Source organism: Paroedura picta, chromosome 1, assembly GCF_049243985.1.
Source record: "Paroedura picta isolate Pp20150507F chromosome 1, Ppicta_v3.0, whole genome shotgun sequence".
In the NCBI taxonomy this organism is placed as follows: Eukaryota; Metazoa; Chordata; class Lepidosauria; order Squamata; family Gekkonidae; genus Paroedura; species Paroedura picta.
In genome coordinates this window covers 36,383,222-36,399,590 of record NC_135369.1, presented here as the reverse complement: position 1 = coordinate 36,399,590, position 16,369 = coordinate 36,383,222, and the positions used below count along the sequence as shown (strand labels likewise).

At 47.4% G+C, this 16,369-nt stretch overlaps 1 protein-coding gene across 10 annotated transcripts in view; it reads left to right on the top strand.

The window, feature by feature from the left end:
• The first annotated feature begins 699 nt into the window (after positions 1-699).
• The window catches only part of CCDC85A (coiled-coil domain containing 85A), a 169,528-nt gene continuing 153,858 nt past the window's right edge, over positions 700-16,369 (top strand). For all 10 annotated transcript variants that reach the window (XR_013230228.1, XM_077333413.1, XM_077333394.1 and 7 more), the window contains exons 1-2: positions 700-960; positions 10,688-11,618. Coding sequence is in view for 9 of the 10 variants with exons in the window: in XM_077333413.1 (XP_077189528.1) it covers positions 700-960; positions 10,688-11,618 (1,192 nt within the window). In the remaining variant the exon portion in view is untranslated. The remainder of the gene's footprint in view (positions 961-10,687; positions 11,619-16,369) is intronic.

The following is a 16,369-nucleotide window of genomic DNA, read 5'->3' as shown; positions in this document are numbered from 1 at the left end:
TCGAGTCCGGCGTTTGGAAGGAGCCGCTGGGCATTTGGCCGTCGCCTGAACGCCGGAGGACACGCCCGCCGCCCGCCGGTTCGCCACCCGGCCGCCTCCTGGCGATGGGCTTCATTTTTGCCGTGTAGAAAAGTGTTGCGGGCGGGCTCGGAGGGGCGCTGTGTGGGTCGCCTCGCCGTCGCGTCGCTCTCCCGGCCAGGAGGGCGCGAGGAAACCCCCGTCCCTTGGAGGATTTCTCGGACGACCCGGCCCCCGAAGTCTCCCAGGCGGCGGGGTCTTCTTCGGGCCGCCTGGATCTCCTCCTCCTCCTCCTCCCGGCTTGTGTTGCCCGGGGTCCCGCTCTCGAAGCCGGGGAGGAGAAGGCGGCCGCCCCGGGAGCTCGACGCTCCCCTCCCTCCCTGCCCCAGAATGTCTCTCTCCGCCAAGGGAGCGCCTTCCTCCCCCTGAACAAGCTGCAGCCCAGCATCAAAGTTCTTCTTGTCGAGGGGAAAAGTTCGCGCCCCCGCCCTGCAAAGCTCTCCTGGCGAAGCGGCGAGGTCCCTGCCGTTGCTTGCGGAGCTCAGAGCAGGGCAGGTGGCGTGGCTGTAGAGGACGGATTGCAACGGGGGCGCCGAGACCGGCCCTTCGCCCCCAGGCCAGGGAGAAGTCAAACGCCCTCCCCTTCCTCAGAGATCTCCCGGAGGACCTCCCGCCGCCGGCATGTCGAAAGTGGCGGCGGCCGGAGCTGCAGCCGCGGCGGCGGCGGCGGCGGCCGGAGCGGAAAGTGGCGGGGCGGCGGCGGCCGAAGACCTCTCCAAGGTGTCGGACGAGGAGCTGCTGAAGTGGACCAAAGAAGAGCTCATCCGCAGCTTGCGCAAGGCCGAGGCGGAGAAGATGAGCGCCATGCTGGACCACAGCAACCTCATCCGCGAGGTCAACCGGCGCCTCCAGCTGCACCTGGGCGAGATCCGGGGGCTCAAGGTAAGCCGAGGGCGGCGCCTTCTTGGAGCCAGGGACGGGCGGGAGGGAGCTATGCAGCTCCTCTAAAACTCTGGAGGAAGGAGTGGAAAATCCAGCTGGGGGGGGGGGGGGAGCTCCTTCTTGCTACCTAACAGGGAGTTCGATCCAGCTGAGGGGGGGGGGAGGTTTCCTGTACTGGAACTGGATTGAAATGAATGATACCAGAACTCAGCCCTCCATTCGCTAGTGTGGGATTTTTGCTGCAGAACTTCTCGGAAGGTTGTGCCTTATTGGTAAGATGGCACTCTGCCTCTCCTGTCTCTACCTGCACCCCGAAATCCACTGGCCGAGGCAGTTGCTTGCCTCTAAGCAGACTGGGGCCTTCCACCACTTTAGGTGTTATTTCTTCATCTGGTTGCAGCATTCCAGGAAGTTTCCCCCCATGCCTAAGCCATGAAAAATCCATGAATGGCTTGTGGGGTATGCTCATGTTTTTCACTGCTTGTGCATAGGGATATGCCACCCAGAAAGCCCCACACTGCTCTGGGTTTCCAGTGCGTGCTCATATGCTGGTGCATCACAGTGCAATGTTTTTGTACATTTTCAGTCCTTTGTGAATTTCCAGTTAAAAGGTCTTGAGTAGCAGGGCTTGGAAGGAACACCTTTGCATGATCAGGAACAGGGAAGTTTTGTAAATGGAGATTCCAGTTCTGTTCTGCATCCGTGATCCGTTTTTTTTTCCGGGGGAGGGGGTCTGTGGTTCAGTGGCAGAGCACTTGCTTTGCATGAAGAAGGGTCAGCCTCTGGTTGAAAGGGGGATGTGAAAGACCTCTGCCTGAGAGCCAGGATAGGCAGTATGAAAGTTGATAGACCAGTAGGCTGAGTCAGTGGAAGGTGTGTGCTCTTGAGAAGGTGGAGAATAGTTGCTGGTTGGAGCAGACAGTACTGAGTTGGCAGAGATTCTGTTTTACGCTCAGGCTTCAGTTTCATCTACCTTCATCCTTGTCCCAAACCAAATGAAGCCTGAGTGATTTGGTGACCTTTTCCTATTGTCCTTTCTCTGCTGGTCATATTTCATCTGTGGGTTCTTTGAGGCAGAGATCTGCCATAAAGAAGCCCCAAACTTGCATTGCTCTGCAGCTATATGTTGAGCGCTGTCAATAGATGTTGACAACCAAAATATGCCTGGAAATGGAGACCTTAAGTTGGGCAAGTTTCCTTCCAGTGAAAGAAAAGCAAAAGTGAATTTAGGAGTCTCGTCTTGCCTTCTGGGTGGGAAGAGTCCTGCAAGAAGTCCTGGGATTGCATTGCACTGAATCCGCATTATGTGGCCTGGCCTCAGGTCATTATCTGCTCCCCACCGCCAAGGGAGCCCTGCAAGGGATCACCTCTTCATTGGTTAAAAGCCAGTGTGGTGTCGTGGTCAGAGTGTGAGATACAGATTTGAAGCCCTGTTCTGCCATGGATGACCTTGGACCAGTTCCACGCCCTCAGCTTCCTACCTCACAACATAGTACAATATGGAGAGGCAGCGTGGTGTTCAGAGCGCCGATTTCTAATCTGGAGAGCCGGGTTTGATTCCCCATTCCTCCTCCACATGCAGCCAGCTTGGGCCATCATCTGTTCTCTGAGCCTCACCTACCTTACAGGGTGTCTATTGTGGGGAGAGGAAGAGAAGGCGGTTTTAAGCTGCTTTGAGACGGAAGGTAGTAAAAAACAGGGCACAAAAACCTAGTTGTGGGGATAAAATGGAGAAGAGACTAAGGCTCTTCGATCCCCTGTTTGGAAGAGGTGAACAATTCATGCGAGAGTGGCAGGGCTTTGTGGAACTCAGTGGCATGTGTGAATTCTTGCTGCTCTGCTGTCCAGAATTGAGGCCACAGCACTGAGTCTTGTATCACTTGTTTTGTTTTACTTCATAGTACAGTATTAGGGAACAAACCACATATGGAAGCCTAATGTTGGCATGTTTAGTACACACTGATTTTGGGAAGCATTGCCTGCGTACAGGAGGCTGGACTTTTCCATCTGCTCACAGAGCTTTCCTGAAAAATCCCAGTGGATTTTACAGTGCAGCATAATCTTTTTTTGAAGAAAGAAAACCCTGAATAGAGCAAAGATGCTCTGTCAGAATAGGGTACCTGGCAGGCGGAGAAGAGAAAGAACAGATGGGGAGAATCAAGAGTCAGTCGGAAGAAGGGCTTTGCAAGAAAATCGCTGGATGGTACGAAGACTTAGAGCTAAAACAGGGACTTTCCTAACAACTGGGAATGTTATTATATAATTAACATATATCCTCTTCCCAGTGGGGATTCAGAGAGGCTTACATCATTTCCCCTTTTGCTATTTTACAACACTCTAGAGGAGAAGCCCTAGCCCTGTAGCCCTGTTCAACAGTTACCTTGACTGCACTCACAATCCATGTGCAGTGTGGAATAATTTTTATGCTCCTCGAATAATTCTCATAATATATTCCATCCATGTCCAGTTGAAAGTGTGATGGATCCAAGTTCTGGTCCATGTTTTTAGTTGCGAAATGAATGTGCTTGGCTCATTCTTACAAACTTATCATTAGGCAAGCAGGATGATGAAGAAGAGCTGTTTTTTTTGTAGCCCACTTTTCACTACCTGAAGGAGTCTCAAAGCAGTTTACAATCAACTACCCATCATCTCCCCACAGCAGACATCCTGTGAGAACTCTCTTAAACTTTGACTCACCCAGTTGGCTACATGTGGAGGAGGAGCAATGAATCAAACCTGGCTCTCCCAACTAGAGAACACTGTTCTTTACCACTACACCAAGCTGGCTCTCCAGCTGAATGTATGTGTGTTCACTGTAACTTAGGAACAAGGCTTGCATTGTAGGTATATCAGGCGTTACAGCAAGGCCAGAGAGAGAGAGCAGCCATTGCTGTTGAATTGCTATAAGGAGAAATTGGCATGGGAATGATCTGCTTTTGACTCATGATGGATAACCATGGTGGTAGAAAGTGTTGTCCAGTCACAGCTGACTTGTGGCAGCCCTGCAGAGTTTTCAAAGTAAGTGATGGTGAGAGATGGTTTGCCATTTGCCTTCCTCCGCACAGACTCTGGACTTCCTTGGTGGTCTCCTTTCTAAATAATGACCCTGCTTAGCTCCAGAGGGCTGACAATATGGGACTATCCAGGTCAAGGCCTAACCATAGAACACTAAACAGAGTGAAAAAAAACCTTTCAGAGGGCTGGGGGCAATTCGTTTTTGTAGAGCACCCACTGCTCCCAGAAGGCCTTGAGTGGCTTCTTTAGGGTCCAGGCAGATGACAGAGCTTGACTTGCATAGCACTAGCAGGGGAATGTTTTGTGTCCTTCCAGTCACTCTGCAGAACACCCACTGATCATTTTGTGTCCATGGCTCCTACTCACCTGGATGTGTCTTCCCTTCCTTCTCCTTGGCAGAGTGAGGCTTAATTCTGCACACAGTAGTGCAAGTAGGGTGGTCAGAAGAGGGGGAGGGGCTCACTCAGCCTTGCAAATACATTTACAGTGGTTGCTAGGCCAACAACAAATTTTGCATTGCCCACCTTGCATGAGGAGGGCCGCTGTGGTATAGCAGTTAAAGTGGCAGACTTGCATCTGGGAGACTTGGGCTGAAACCCTTTCCCTGCCATGAAGGTACCTGGATGATCCTGGGCCTGTTGAAGCTTGTTGAAGAAGATGAAGAGTTGGTTTTTATACCATACTTTCCACTGCTCAAAGGAGTCCCAAAGCGGCTTATAATCTTCCCTTCCTCTCCCCACAACAGACACCATGTGAGGTAAGTGAGGATGAGAGCTGTGACAGGACTGCTCGGTCAGAACAGCATGATCAGGGCTGTGACGAGCCCAAAGTTACCCAGCTGGCTGCATGTGGAGGAACAGAGAATCAAACCCAGCTCACCAGATTAGAAATCACCACTCTTAACCACTGCACCAAGCGGTCTCTCTGTTGTGAGAATAAGGTTGGTGATGGGAGAGCCATATATGGGACCCTGAGTTTCTTGGAGAGAGGGTAGACTAGACATACATGGGATAGCTAGACTCATTTCCATCTTTTGTGGACTGAATGTGTTACCAGTGGTCTATTTTTGTAAAGAGTCAATGTTGGATAGTGCCATAAAGGCCATCTTGTCCAACCCCCTGCTCAATGCAGGATCAGCCTAAAGCATCCATCAGTATCTGCTTAAAGACTGTCTGTGAGGGGGAGTTCACCACCTCCTTAGGCAGCCAATTTCACAGCTGAACTACTCTATGGAAATCCCCCCCCCCCATATCTTGCCAGTACTGTCCACATGTAGGTTACAATCGTTACTGTGGATCCTCTGATGCCAACAAGAACTGTTCCCTGCCCTCCTCCAAGTGACAACTCTTTCAGATACTTAAAGAGGGCTATCATGTCCCCTCTCAACCTCTTCTTCTCCAGGCTGAATATTCCCAAGTCCCTCAGCCTTTCCTCGTAGGGCTTGTTCCCCAGGCCCCGGATCAATCTCGTCACTCCCTGAACCCTCTCAATTTTGTCCACATCCTTTTTGAAGTGAGGTCTCCAGAACTGCACACAGTACAGTGTGTGGGGTCTGACTAGTGCAGTATGCAGCGGGACTATGGCATCTTGTGATTTTGATGTGATGCCTCTGTTGATATAGCCCAAGACTGCGCTCACCATTTTTACAGCTGCATCACACTGACCGTTTATGCACTGGAGGTTTCATGCCGGGCTGCAGGTTGGAGTTTTAGTTGTGGCAGGTTGCCCCACCTCTTCCTGCACCCACATGGGGGAGAATTTGGCCTGGTGTACCTCATCCATCCCAGATTGGTGCTCCTGCATGGGAGCTGGGGCAGAGAAGTTCCCAGTGCATAATTGGTCACTGTAAAGCTTTCCTATCAAGTTGCTTGAAGTAAATTCAAAACTGCACTGAGAAAACATAGCCATCTTACCTATGAAGATTTTTTAAAAGCAGAATGGGATTGACTCCTTGCTTTACCTGTTGGGCTTCGTGTCCTAGCCTCTTTTTGTCAATTAACTTTGACAAAAGTTTTCAGCTTTTGTCCTTTTATTATTTCCCAAGGGGTAGCCAGTTTTGAACAAGCTATTGCAGTAAGGTGACCAGATTTTAACATTGGTAAAACGGGACACCATTGACCGGGGTGGGGTTCTTGATTAAAAATTTGGTCTATATGGAGCAACAAAAAGATTCATAGAATGCATAGAATGCAAAAATAGTATTGTAATATATATATTTTAATTTCAACATAAGTACAATTTGCCAGGTATCCCCAGATGTCCCTCCAAAAGTGGGACAATCTGGTCACCTTATATTGCAGTGAAATAAAACAGGAGTCCTGTGGTTATTTAAGGACTAACTATGTTTATTCCAGCATGCACTTTAAAGAGGTGGACCTCTTTTGCATCAGATGTGTGGGGCCTCTGATTCCCATATTTTCTCCCAGTACACATCTGATGATGCAGATCTGACGATCTCTGTGTGCATGAGTAAACTCATCATTCTTAAGCTTTCCTATCTTTCCTATCTTTAAGCTTCCCTATCTTTCAGCTTTCCTATCCTTCCTATCTTTAAGCTTTCCTTTGGGCTGATCCTGCGTTGAGCAGGGGGTTGGACTAGATGGCCTATATGGCCCCTTCCAACTCTATGATTCTAAGCTGCTGCTAAACTTCTTTAAAAATGTGGTTCACGTTGCCACCTCTGTTGCCAGTTGATGCTTTTGTTCCAGACAATGTTAATTACTCCCAACATTCCACAACTGGGGGTACATCTATCCATTAGACTCCAATCGTGACTATTTATTTCCTTCACTATGTCCTGTCTCCTTCGCCGTGCTGAATCCAAACAAATAATAACCACCTTATACATGTAGCCTGTTATTCCTGTTCATCCTTGAATGTGTTAAACATCTTCATTCCGCTGTGTACTAATTTGTTGCTCACCTGCTATCTATACATGTGTGGACCAGTAACTCCCATTTAATTGTGCCTGAAGAATGGCGCATGTGCACAAAAGCTTACCCCTTGAATAAAACTTTGTTGGTATTAAAAGTAATATTGGACTCAAGCTTTGTTCTGCTGTTGTTGTTTTTTGCAGTTTCTATTTATGTTCAAGGCTGTATGGGGCAAAAAGTTCCTTTGATTACAGTGTAAACAGGTTGCAGATTGATTGATTGGGCTGTTAATTGCCATCTCTCTCTCTCTTTGTAGATATGCCCCTGCACTGTGCTCTGATGTCACCTGTAGAGAGGGAAAGGAGAGAAGACAGGGTTAAAAACCTGCCATCTAGTCTTTCTGGGTGCTTATATTTAGTGGGTTGCACTGGCCAGCTATTGATCTGCTTGGAGGAGGAAGGATATAAAACTCTGAAATGATGCACTCAATTGACCTAGTGATAGGAAGGTAGATAACGAAGGCTCCAGCGACATGCCTTTGTGGGGCTCTATGGTTTGTTCCTCTTCGTTTTTCTTTTACAAACTAAAGTAGGGCAGGTGAAGAAAGGTTGTTTTTATACTTTCTTCCCCTTCTGTCACTTTCCTCCTCCACTCAAATTTACCCTTTCAGACTTTTTAAGCCTTGTAGGGAAGGTATGAGAAACATGGGGGCTCCATATATTCTCCCTCTCCAACAAGCTAGGGAGGGAGATTATGGTAAGAAAAAAGGGAACTGTTAAGAAAGGCTTAAGCACACCCTGTATACTGCTGTTCTCCATCCCAGCTATTTGCTCTGGGTTGAAAAATGATAATGCTCCAGAAGAAGGCTTCATAAACCATCATGTAACCATGCGTCATTTGAGCCAGAGCCTTGGGAACATTGTTGTAGAGACAGAGATGGACCGGGGCCATTCAGACAGGTCTCTGTGCAATTTACTCCTAGTTTTCTTTTATGCTGGAGGGATGACATGGTTTGGCCCTATTTGGAAGAAGAATGAAGGAGTTTAGCCCAAGCTTTTCTTTCTGGCTCTCTTTCCCCCTGAATTCTGGAGCGAGAGAGAGGGAAATAGTGGAAGATTGATTTAACCCCCATGGCTGGAAGGGCATGACTCCAGCTCTTCCTCGATCTACTTTGTGATTGAGATAAAAAAGCCTTCATAAGGCTTTTATTTTCCTTCTTAAGGACAGACTGTTGAGTTAACCTCATACTTGTCACCTTGCCTGAGATTATTTCTCCCAAGTTTCTGCAAAAAGGATTCACTCTAGGGTTAGGCTTTTCAGAACCCTTGATTAGACAAAATTTGCGCTGGCAGGTATAGCTGCAATCCAGGCCATTCTGTTGCAAATCAGGATAGCCTACTCTGTCTTCTGAATTAATTGGATGCATTGCCGTCTCCCCTGGGTGGTGTTTCTGCAAGTAGATTTGCCTGCATCCTGGTACTTCTTCAAACTGGCACGTTGATGGGGAAAATGGTTTTGGTGACAAGTGTTCAGACCTCTGAGGAGTGTTGTGGGAAGCAGAAAGGTTTTTGAGAAGATATTTTTAATATGGAAGTGGAGTTGTTCTGGGATGCGGCTCAGGATGAACTGTGGACTTTTGCCAGATTTCCAGAATTCAGGAAACTGAAGTCCTGACTTGGTGATCCAGGGGTCAGGGCTGATGCTTAGGGGTGTAGGATATGCCTGCCAAGTCTCCCCTTTCTAAGCCAATGCACTTGGATGGCATGAGAAGGGTGTAACTGTATTTAGGATTGTACTATATGACTTACATGCTGTGCAGGCAAGCCAGGCATGAAAGAAATGAAAGAATTACGTGACCCTTGTATAGGTAGAGGTTGTGGTTGCATCTGTTGGTCATGATGGGCTGCTGATGTACACAGAGGCACACCACACATGGAGCCACCTCCACATGGGCTAGGCCACTCAAAGGCAGGTGGCTGGTAGGGTTAGTTCCGACTGCAATGATTTCCTCTAGTTCAGGATGGTATTTTCCCCTCTGTGTAAATGGAAGCTGTCATTAGAGTAGGAGGTAAGCTTTGCTGTATCCTAGGTTGTAGCCCATTCATTCTTTCTCTAGAACTTCATGAATGGTGTTGAGAAAAGAGCTCCCTGTTGTTCTGCGAGATATTCTCTCATATTCCCCAAAGGTGACTAAGATCTAATGAGCAAAACTTGCTCCGAATCCCAGGCACCAAAGAGATTAAAGTGGCCTCAGTCTGGTAGAACATTCTGCCTGAAGACATTAGGACCCTGTGGGATCTCTTATCACTATGTTACGGTTATAATACTATGATGATGATAATGATTATGTGGAGTATTTTATTGTTTTTATATGTTTCCCCATTGGACCCCTTGGATGATGATGATGATGAAGATGATGATGATGAAGATAATAATAATTTTGGCTGGCCTTGGTAGCCAGGCAAAGTGTGATTGCCAGCACCCTGCCTCTCCCCTGACAGGGAAAGGTTTTATCTCTGATGTCAGGAAGGGCCTCTGGGGCGCTCACAGTGCAGTGCATCAGTGGGGTCAGGGCCCCTCCCGCCTCTTAATGTGAACAGCTCTGCCCCACATTCTGTTCATTGGCATGGCATTACAAATTCAGTCCTTAGCGTAGTTACTCCCTTCAGAGTCCAGTGACTTCAGTGATCTTAGACATTTTGGACTGCACTGCAGGAGCATGGTGTAGTCCAGGCAACCTGTTCCTATTCCATACTAAGCTGTTCATGGCCTTGGCCCCTCTTGTGGGACCACCTCTCTTTCCCTATGCTCTGCCACAGCAGCTTTGACCAAATTAGCAGGGGCTTCTGCAGGTGCCAACTCCAAAATGGGCAAAAACAACAGCTGTCTGTACACATGCTTTCACCATTATGAAGAAGACAAGTTGGCTTTTATACCCTGCTTTTCTCTACCTGAAAGAATCTCAAAGAGGCTTACAATTGCCTTCCCTTTCCTTTCGCCACAACAGACACCCAGTGAGGTGGATGAGATTGAGAGAGCCCTGATATCACTGCTTGGTCAGAACAGCTTTATCAGTGCTGTGACGAGCTCAAGGTCACCCAGCTGGCTGCATAGGGGGGAGGAGGAGGGGGGAATCAAACCCGCTAACCATATTAGCAGCCGCCTCTCCAAACCATTACACTAAGCTCCCACCTTCTGGAATAGGAAAACGCAAAACAGACCCATTCAGGAGGTCTTTTCTGCACAGGTAGTAGGATTGCATTGCACAAAAGGTTTTTTACAAACTTGCTTGGATAAATGATTAGGGAGTCTGGTCTGCACTGCTGCATTTAGCTTATTGTAGTTTATGTAATTTCTGGGCCTATTAATGTTTCCTGTGAATGCTTCTGCCACGCTCCTGTTCTTTTGGTGGTTCAAGACTTCTGAGGCCCTAATGCTTGGGGTACTGAATGTCCAATTTTGTGGATTGCACTGGCTCACCATCTGTAATCTGCCTGGAGTCCCTGTAAATAGATGAACTATAAGTCAAGTAAATAAAAAATAAATGTATGTATATTCTTTATAAATCTAAATATGGCCATAAAAATAATTCCAGTGATTTATGCCAGGGCTCATATTTTTCATTCACAGTCCCCGGCCATCCAGAATTGGCCTTGTTCTTGTGCAGCGTTGTTCATCCTAAATTACAGTGGTAATTCCAGGGCAAGAGGAGATGGTAGATGAAAGGCCTTTGGGCCTTTGCGGTCATAATGGGTGCCTGTTCAAAGAATGCTTATTAGACCACTGTCTTTCCTTAATGATGTATTTGTTGTCTCTCCCTTTGCCTCTCTCTCTTGAAGGACATCAATCAGAAACTGCAGGAAGACAACCAGGAGCTGCGAGACCTTTGCTGTTTCTTGGACGATGACCGGCAGAAAGGCAAAAAGGTTTCCCGAGAATGGCAGAGGCTTGGCCGCTACAGTGCCGGTGTCATGCATAAAGAGGTCGCCTTGTACCTGCAGAAGCTGAAGGAGCTGGAAGTGAGGCAAGAAGAGGTTGTGAAGGAAAACCTGGAGCTGAAGGAGCTTTGCGTTCTGCTGGATGAAGAGAAGGGGGGTGTTGCGGGGTGCCGGAACTCAGTCGATAGCCAGGCCAGTCTCTGCCAGCTCAGTGCCACCAATACATTCATCAGGGATGTTGGGGATGGAAGCAGCACCTCAAGCACTGGAAGCACAGATAGTCCTGATCATCATAAGCACCACCTGAACTCAAGTCCGGAACACCTCCAAAAAACAAGGAGCGAAGGGAGCCCTGAGCATCAGAAGCACAGGAGCGCTAGCCCAGACCACCTCCACAAACCCAGGAGTTCTGCAAGTCCGGATCCCCAGAAGCATCTGAAAGGACCGAGCCCGGAGCATCACAAAACAATTGGCAAAGTTGCCCCCGAGCAGCAAAAGCACAGCTGTAGCAGTCCGGAAACCCTGCCCAAGCACATGGTGAGTGGGAGTCCCGAACATTTCCAGAAGCATAGGCCCGGGAGCAGCCCAGAGCACCAAAAGCACAGCAGTAGCAGCAACAGCCCAGAGCATCTTCAGAAGCACACTCTGAGCGGAAGCATGGAGCATCTCCCCAAAGTGAGAGGCACTAGCCCTGAGCATCTCAAACAGCATTACGGGGGAAGTCCGGAGCATCACAAGCACTTGAGTGGAGGCAGCAGAGAAGGCACTTTAAGGAGGCAAGTCACGGATGACCTGTCCCCCCATCACAGGAGCCTCTACAATGGCATGAACGGTGAGCCTTTCTGTGGGTTACCTTTAATGATGATGGTTTTAGAGGTAGTTGGCACCACGCTGCCATATTTGTGGTGGTCACGTTCAAGTCGATTTCATGTCCACAGTGCGATGCTTCAGTTCCAGAGTGAAGCGGAAGTCACTGCTGTGGCCACAGTTGTCCCCAGTGATCTTTTAGGAGAATAAGGACGGATGAAGCAGAAGGGGGTGCTGTGAGCGTGGAGTGGCATAACAGGCTTCATGACAGTTGTTTCTCATGGGGTTTATGGGGAAGTGGAAACAAGGAGGGATGAAAAGTGGGTATCCCTTGAGGATGAAGTTAGCTTTAGGTGCACAGAGCACAAGTGGATAGGGAAGACAGAGGTCAGGGGATGGGTGAAGGAGAGTTACTCTTGCACAATTCAGAGTAAAACTTGCTGGGGAGGATCTGCTACTGCTGTCGTCAGGCTGAAGGGTGTCTTGCAGACCTCTCTCGATTGGATAGATGTATAGAGTAAAACCTCCAAATGATGAATGGAGAAGGAACATTTACTGAACTTCTCCCTGCTGTGTACAGTTCTCAAATGTGTAGGAGATTTTGGGGCCCTTTCTGAGGCCCAGATGGTGCACCATATTTTGCTGGGGTTTGGGCAGGATTCACCTGACTTGCATCTTCAGAAGCTGTAAGAACTTGACTTCCTAACCGCTGCAGGGCCTGATTTGGATCTGGGTAGTGGTATGGGGGGGAGGGATAAGCGATGCCCTTTTCACAGCCCGAAAGGGAGCAGGGAAAGAGATAAAACAGGACCATTTTGACATGACTCATAGTAAAATGTATCACATTACTTCAGCCTAGAAATTTCTTACTGGTATGTTTCTTACTGTCAGGGATATGACAGGATGGGGAGGATGGATTCATACGCAGTTTCATTGTACCTGAGAACCAATTGGTGGCTCCAGTATGGAGGGGGGTTTCTTAAGGGTGACGTCCAGTGAGTCTTGCTTTTACTGTGAGTAACTGAAGTGACTGTTCAATGGCACATCTTGATGTGAGAAGGGAAGAGCAAGCTTCTCAAGAGAGACAGCTCAGCACAAACTCCCATAGGGTCTCACATAGCTTCTGTGGTGTTCATTCAGAGTGGTAATTTACTGATGTTTTCCTAACATCTTTGAGAAATAAAGTCCTTGACTTCTAGCCCCTGGGATGCACCATGCAAGAATCAATTGTTTCTCAAATGTGTAGTGGTGTAGTGGTTAGGAGTGCGGACTTCTAATCTGGCAAGCCGGGTTTGATTCCCTGTTCCCCCACATGCAGCCAGCTGGGTGACCCTGGGTTTGCCTCAATACTGATAAAACTGTTCTGACCGAGCAGTGATATCAGGGCTTTCTCAGCCTCACCCACCCCACAGGGTGTCTGTTGTGGGGAGATGAAAGGGAAGGCGACTGTAATCCGCTTTGAGCCTCCTTTGGGTAGAGAAAAGCAGCATATAAGAACCAACTCTTCTTCTAGTTGTTCTCGTTCTCTCTCTCTCTCTCTCTCTCTCTCTCTGTAAAATGCTGTCAAGTTGCAGCTGATTAATGGCGACCCCAGTGGCATTCAGAGCAAGTGAGAAGCAGTGGTGGTTTGCCATTGCCTTCTCATGCAGAGTCTTCCTTGGTGGTCTCCCTTCCAAAGACTAACCCTGCTTAGCTTTTCAGACCTTATGATACAGGGCTATACCATGCTGCCTTCCCTCCTTTATTTATTCCTTAAAGGTAAAGGTATCCCCTGTGCAAGCACCGAGTCATGTCTGACCCTTGGGGTGACGCCCTCTAGCGTTTTCATGGCAGACTCAATACGGGGTGGTTTGCCAGTGCCTTCCCCAGTCATGACCGTTTACCCCCCAGCAGCAAGCTGGGTACTCATTTTACCGACCTCGGAAGGATGGAAGGCTGAGTCAACCTTGAGCCGGCTGCTGGGATTGAACTCCCAACCTCATGGGCAAAGCTTTCAGGCGGCTGCCTTACCACTCTGCGCCACAAGAGGCTCTTATTTATTCCTTACCAGCAGCTTAAAAACGATATTCTAGAGAGTTGCACAATAAAAAGGATTTTGTAGGATTGGGACCTGGCCTGATCTGTACACGTAGCAAAAGGAAGGGATTGAATGGGCTGTACTACTTCAGGCTGCAGATGTGTCTTTTAAATTTTCCTACACATAAGAAAAAAATCCTTGGGTGTGGGGGAGTCTGATTCAACCATCACATTGCTATATTAGTTTACTGTTGCATGAGGGTTTTTTTTAAAGTTAATTTTTAATGTGGGAGAGCATCCTTCCCTTGTGACCGAGAAAAGGAAAAAAACAAGGGCAGATGAGTTACTTGGGGTTGTGCTCAGGTTCAAGCTCATGACCCAGAAAGGAAGTTAGTTTTCTGACTGCAATATGTTCATCCAAGAGAGAGGAAAGGAGGCTGACAAAACTGAATCACAGAGTATAGGGACTTGCATGCAAGCCCTGGAGACCAGGGGTGAACTTCTTGATAGTCTCTTGTTCAAGAAGAATCAGATAGCTTCTTGAGAACTTTGTATTGACTTCTTAAAATCACTTTGGCTCTAAACGTTTGTAAATTACCTACCTTTAATCATATTGCTTTGTGATTCAGTAATCGGTGAGTTGAAAGAGCAATAGCAGTAATAGCTGTGTGTGCTCAATGAACGATTTGGGAGATTGCATAAGCCTGTGCCAGGAGTGGTTGAGCAGGAATTCTTGTGGATTGGTGGGAATAGTTATTTAGCATGTAGCAATATCAGGGACTTGTTGTAAACTTTGTTTCTCCATTTCTCAAACTTTAGTAAATAGATCTCCAAACACATCAAGGTATCAGTTGTAATAGGGAACAAGTACATAAACCCTGTTTGTCCTGGGCTTTCTTTTGAGTAGCTAGTTTTTCTTTCTTCTCTTTTCACATCAAAAGTGGCTGTAGAACAGTCACTTCAGTTAGGGTTGTGCAATTCAGTTCAGCATATCAAACAAACAAAAACTGAATCAATGCTGATTCCCCCCCCCCCCCCCCGGCAACTCATAAAATGAACTGTGATTTTTTCACTGATTTGGGAGCTGAATTGTTAAACCCTGAATCCATTCGTCTTTCGATTCTGTTGATTCAGGTTTTCTGAATCAGCGCTTCCCCATTCCAGCTATCTTTTTTGATTCCCTCTTTTAGGAAGGCAAAGGAAGTGAAAGGGAGCTGTAAAATGTTTGCTGGTCATTTAAAATTAACAACTTGATAGGTTCGCATATCCGCAGTAAGGTTTGAATGGCTGGCAGCCATTTAAACCCTCCCTTCCAAAGGGAGGGAAGCAAAAAGGACTGCTGGCTGCCAGCTGTCAGGCTTGGGGCTGGCTTTGGGATTTTTCTTTCTGTGGGTTTGGGTTTTTTCTTCCAGTTTGAAATGCCCCACCCAGCCCAACAAACACTTGACCTGAAGAGAGGCTTCTCCGTGGGATCAGCACTTTGTCATGCTCTGGATTCATTTAAATGGATCTAGGTCCCCTTAAAATGTCTCAGAGCTGAAAAAATTGTGCTTTGCTGAATCATGCCAAACCCAAATTTTTTACTGATACTGGGATTTGGGTGATTTGGGGTACACTGAATCGGGTTCGAGCTCAATCAATCCAAACCCAAAATAAACTGAATTATATGCGTGTGTACAGATCCCTTCCCGCATTGCAAGCAGATAAACTTGAGTTATTTTTCACTCTATTAACAGGTGTCCATATCCAGAATTTGACCCCTGTAATGGGAGTGGGGGGAGAAATAATTGTGTTTAGCCTCCGTTTGTACCTCAATGTTAACCAGAATCATTGCTTAATCACAATTGTTGGTAGAAAATGGTGAGGAGTGAGACGTGCCCTCAAACTTGGTTCACGCTTACTTGTCCTTAAATGTGTATGCAGATAGTGTCTGAATGCAGCTTAGCTTTTTAGTGGTTTGCACCTGGAGGCAGGCTTGTAATTTCCCTGGTGTTGATGTATCTGTTGCTACAGAACAACCACAACTGGTCTTCTGCATGGCAGGGTTTCTGGAAATTTCCTGGCTCCAGGGCCTGGCATCTTGCCATCCGCTATTTTTTCTGTTTTTTAAGATACCAACTGAATATTTTTTTTATCAGTGTAACGTTATATAAATCTGTGCATGAAGTTCATTGAGTAAGTCTATAAACACTTTCTTTATGGAGTTATGCCTTTCTGCTTTCCACAATGAAAGGGGATTTCTTCTTCCTTCTCCTTTTCTTCCTCTCCCTCTTCCAGCATCCCTCCACACCTTGTAGTGGTGTGGGGTTGGAGAGGACATGGACAAGGGCAGGTGAAATGGCTGCTCTGTGGAATAGGAAAATCTTAACTTTCCCATCGGCATGGAAGGCATGCTTTGCCAAGGTATTTCCCAAAACCTTTTAGTAGAGAATGGTTTAGAAAAGATTGAAGAAGAGCTGAGGAAATCCTGGGCTGATTCTGCACTTACTTTGTTTATTCCGTTGTGGATCCTTGGGTCTTCCTCTGTTTGAACTCTGGTCCTCCTCTATCCCCCCCCCTATTGAAACAGAAAAGCGTTCTGCAAGTGATTAGGGAAGCTCAGAAGGTGTGTGTGTGTGGGGGAGCCAAGTGCAGCAGGAGCATCTTTCTTTTCTTGAACGATGGTGGTGGTGGTGGGGGAGAGGATTGGAGACAGCAGAGGCAGAGGAATATATCCAAGAGGCAAATTGTTGCAGAGAAAAGTTAGGGCTTCTGGAGCTT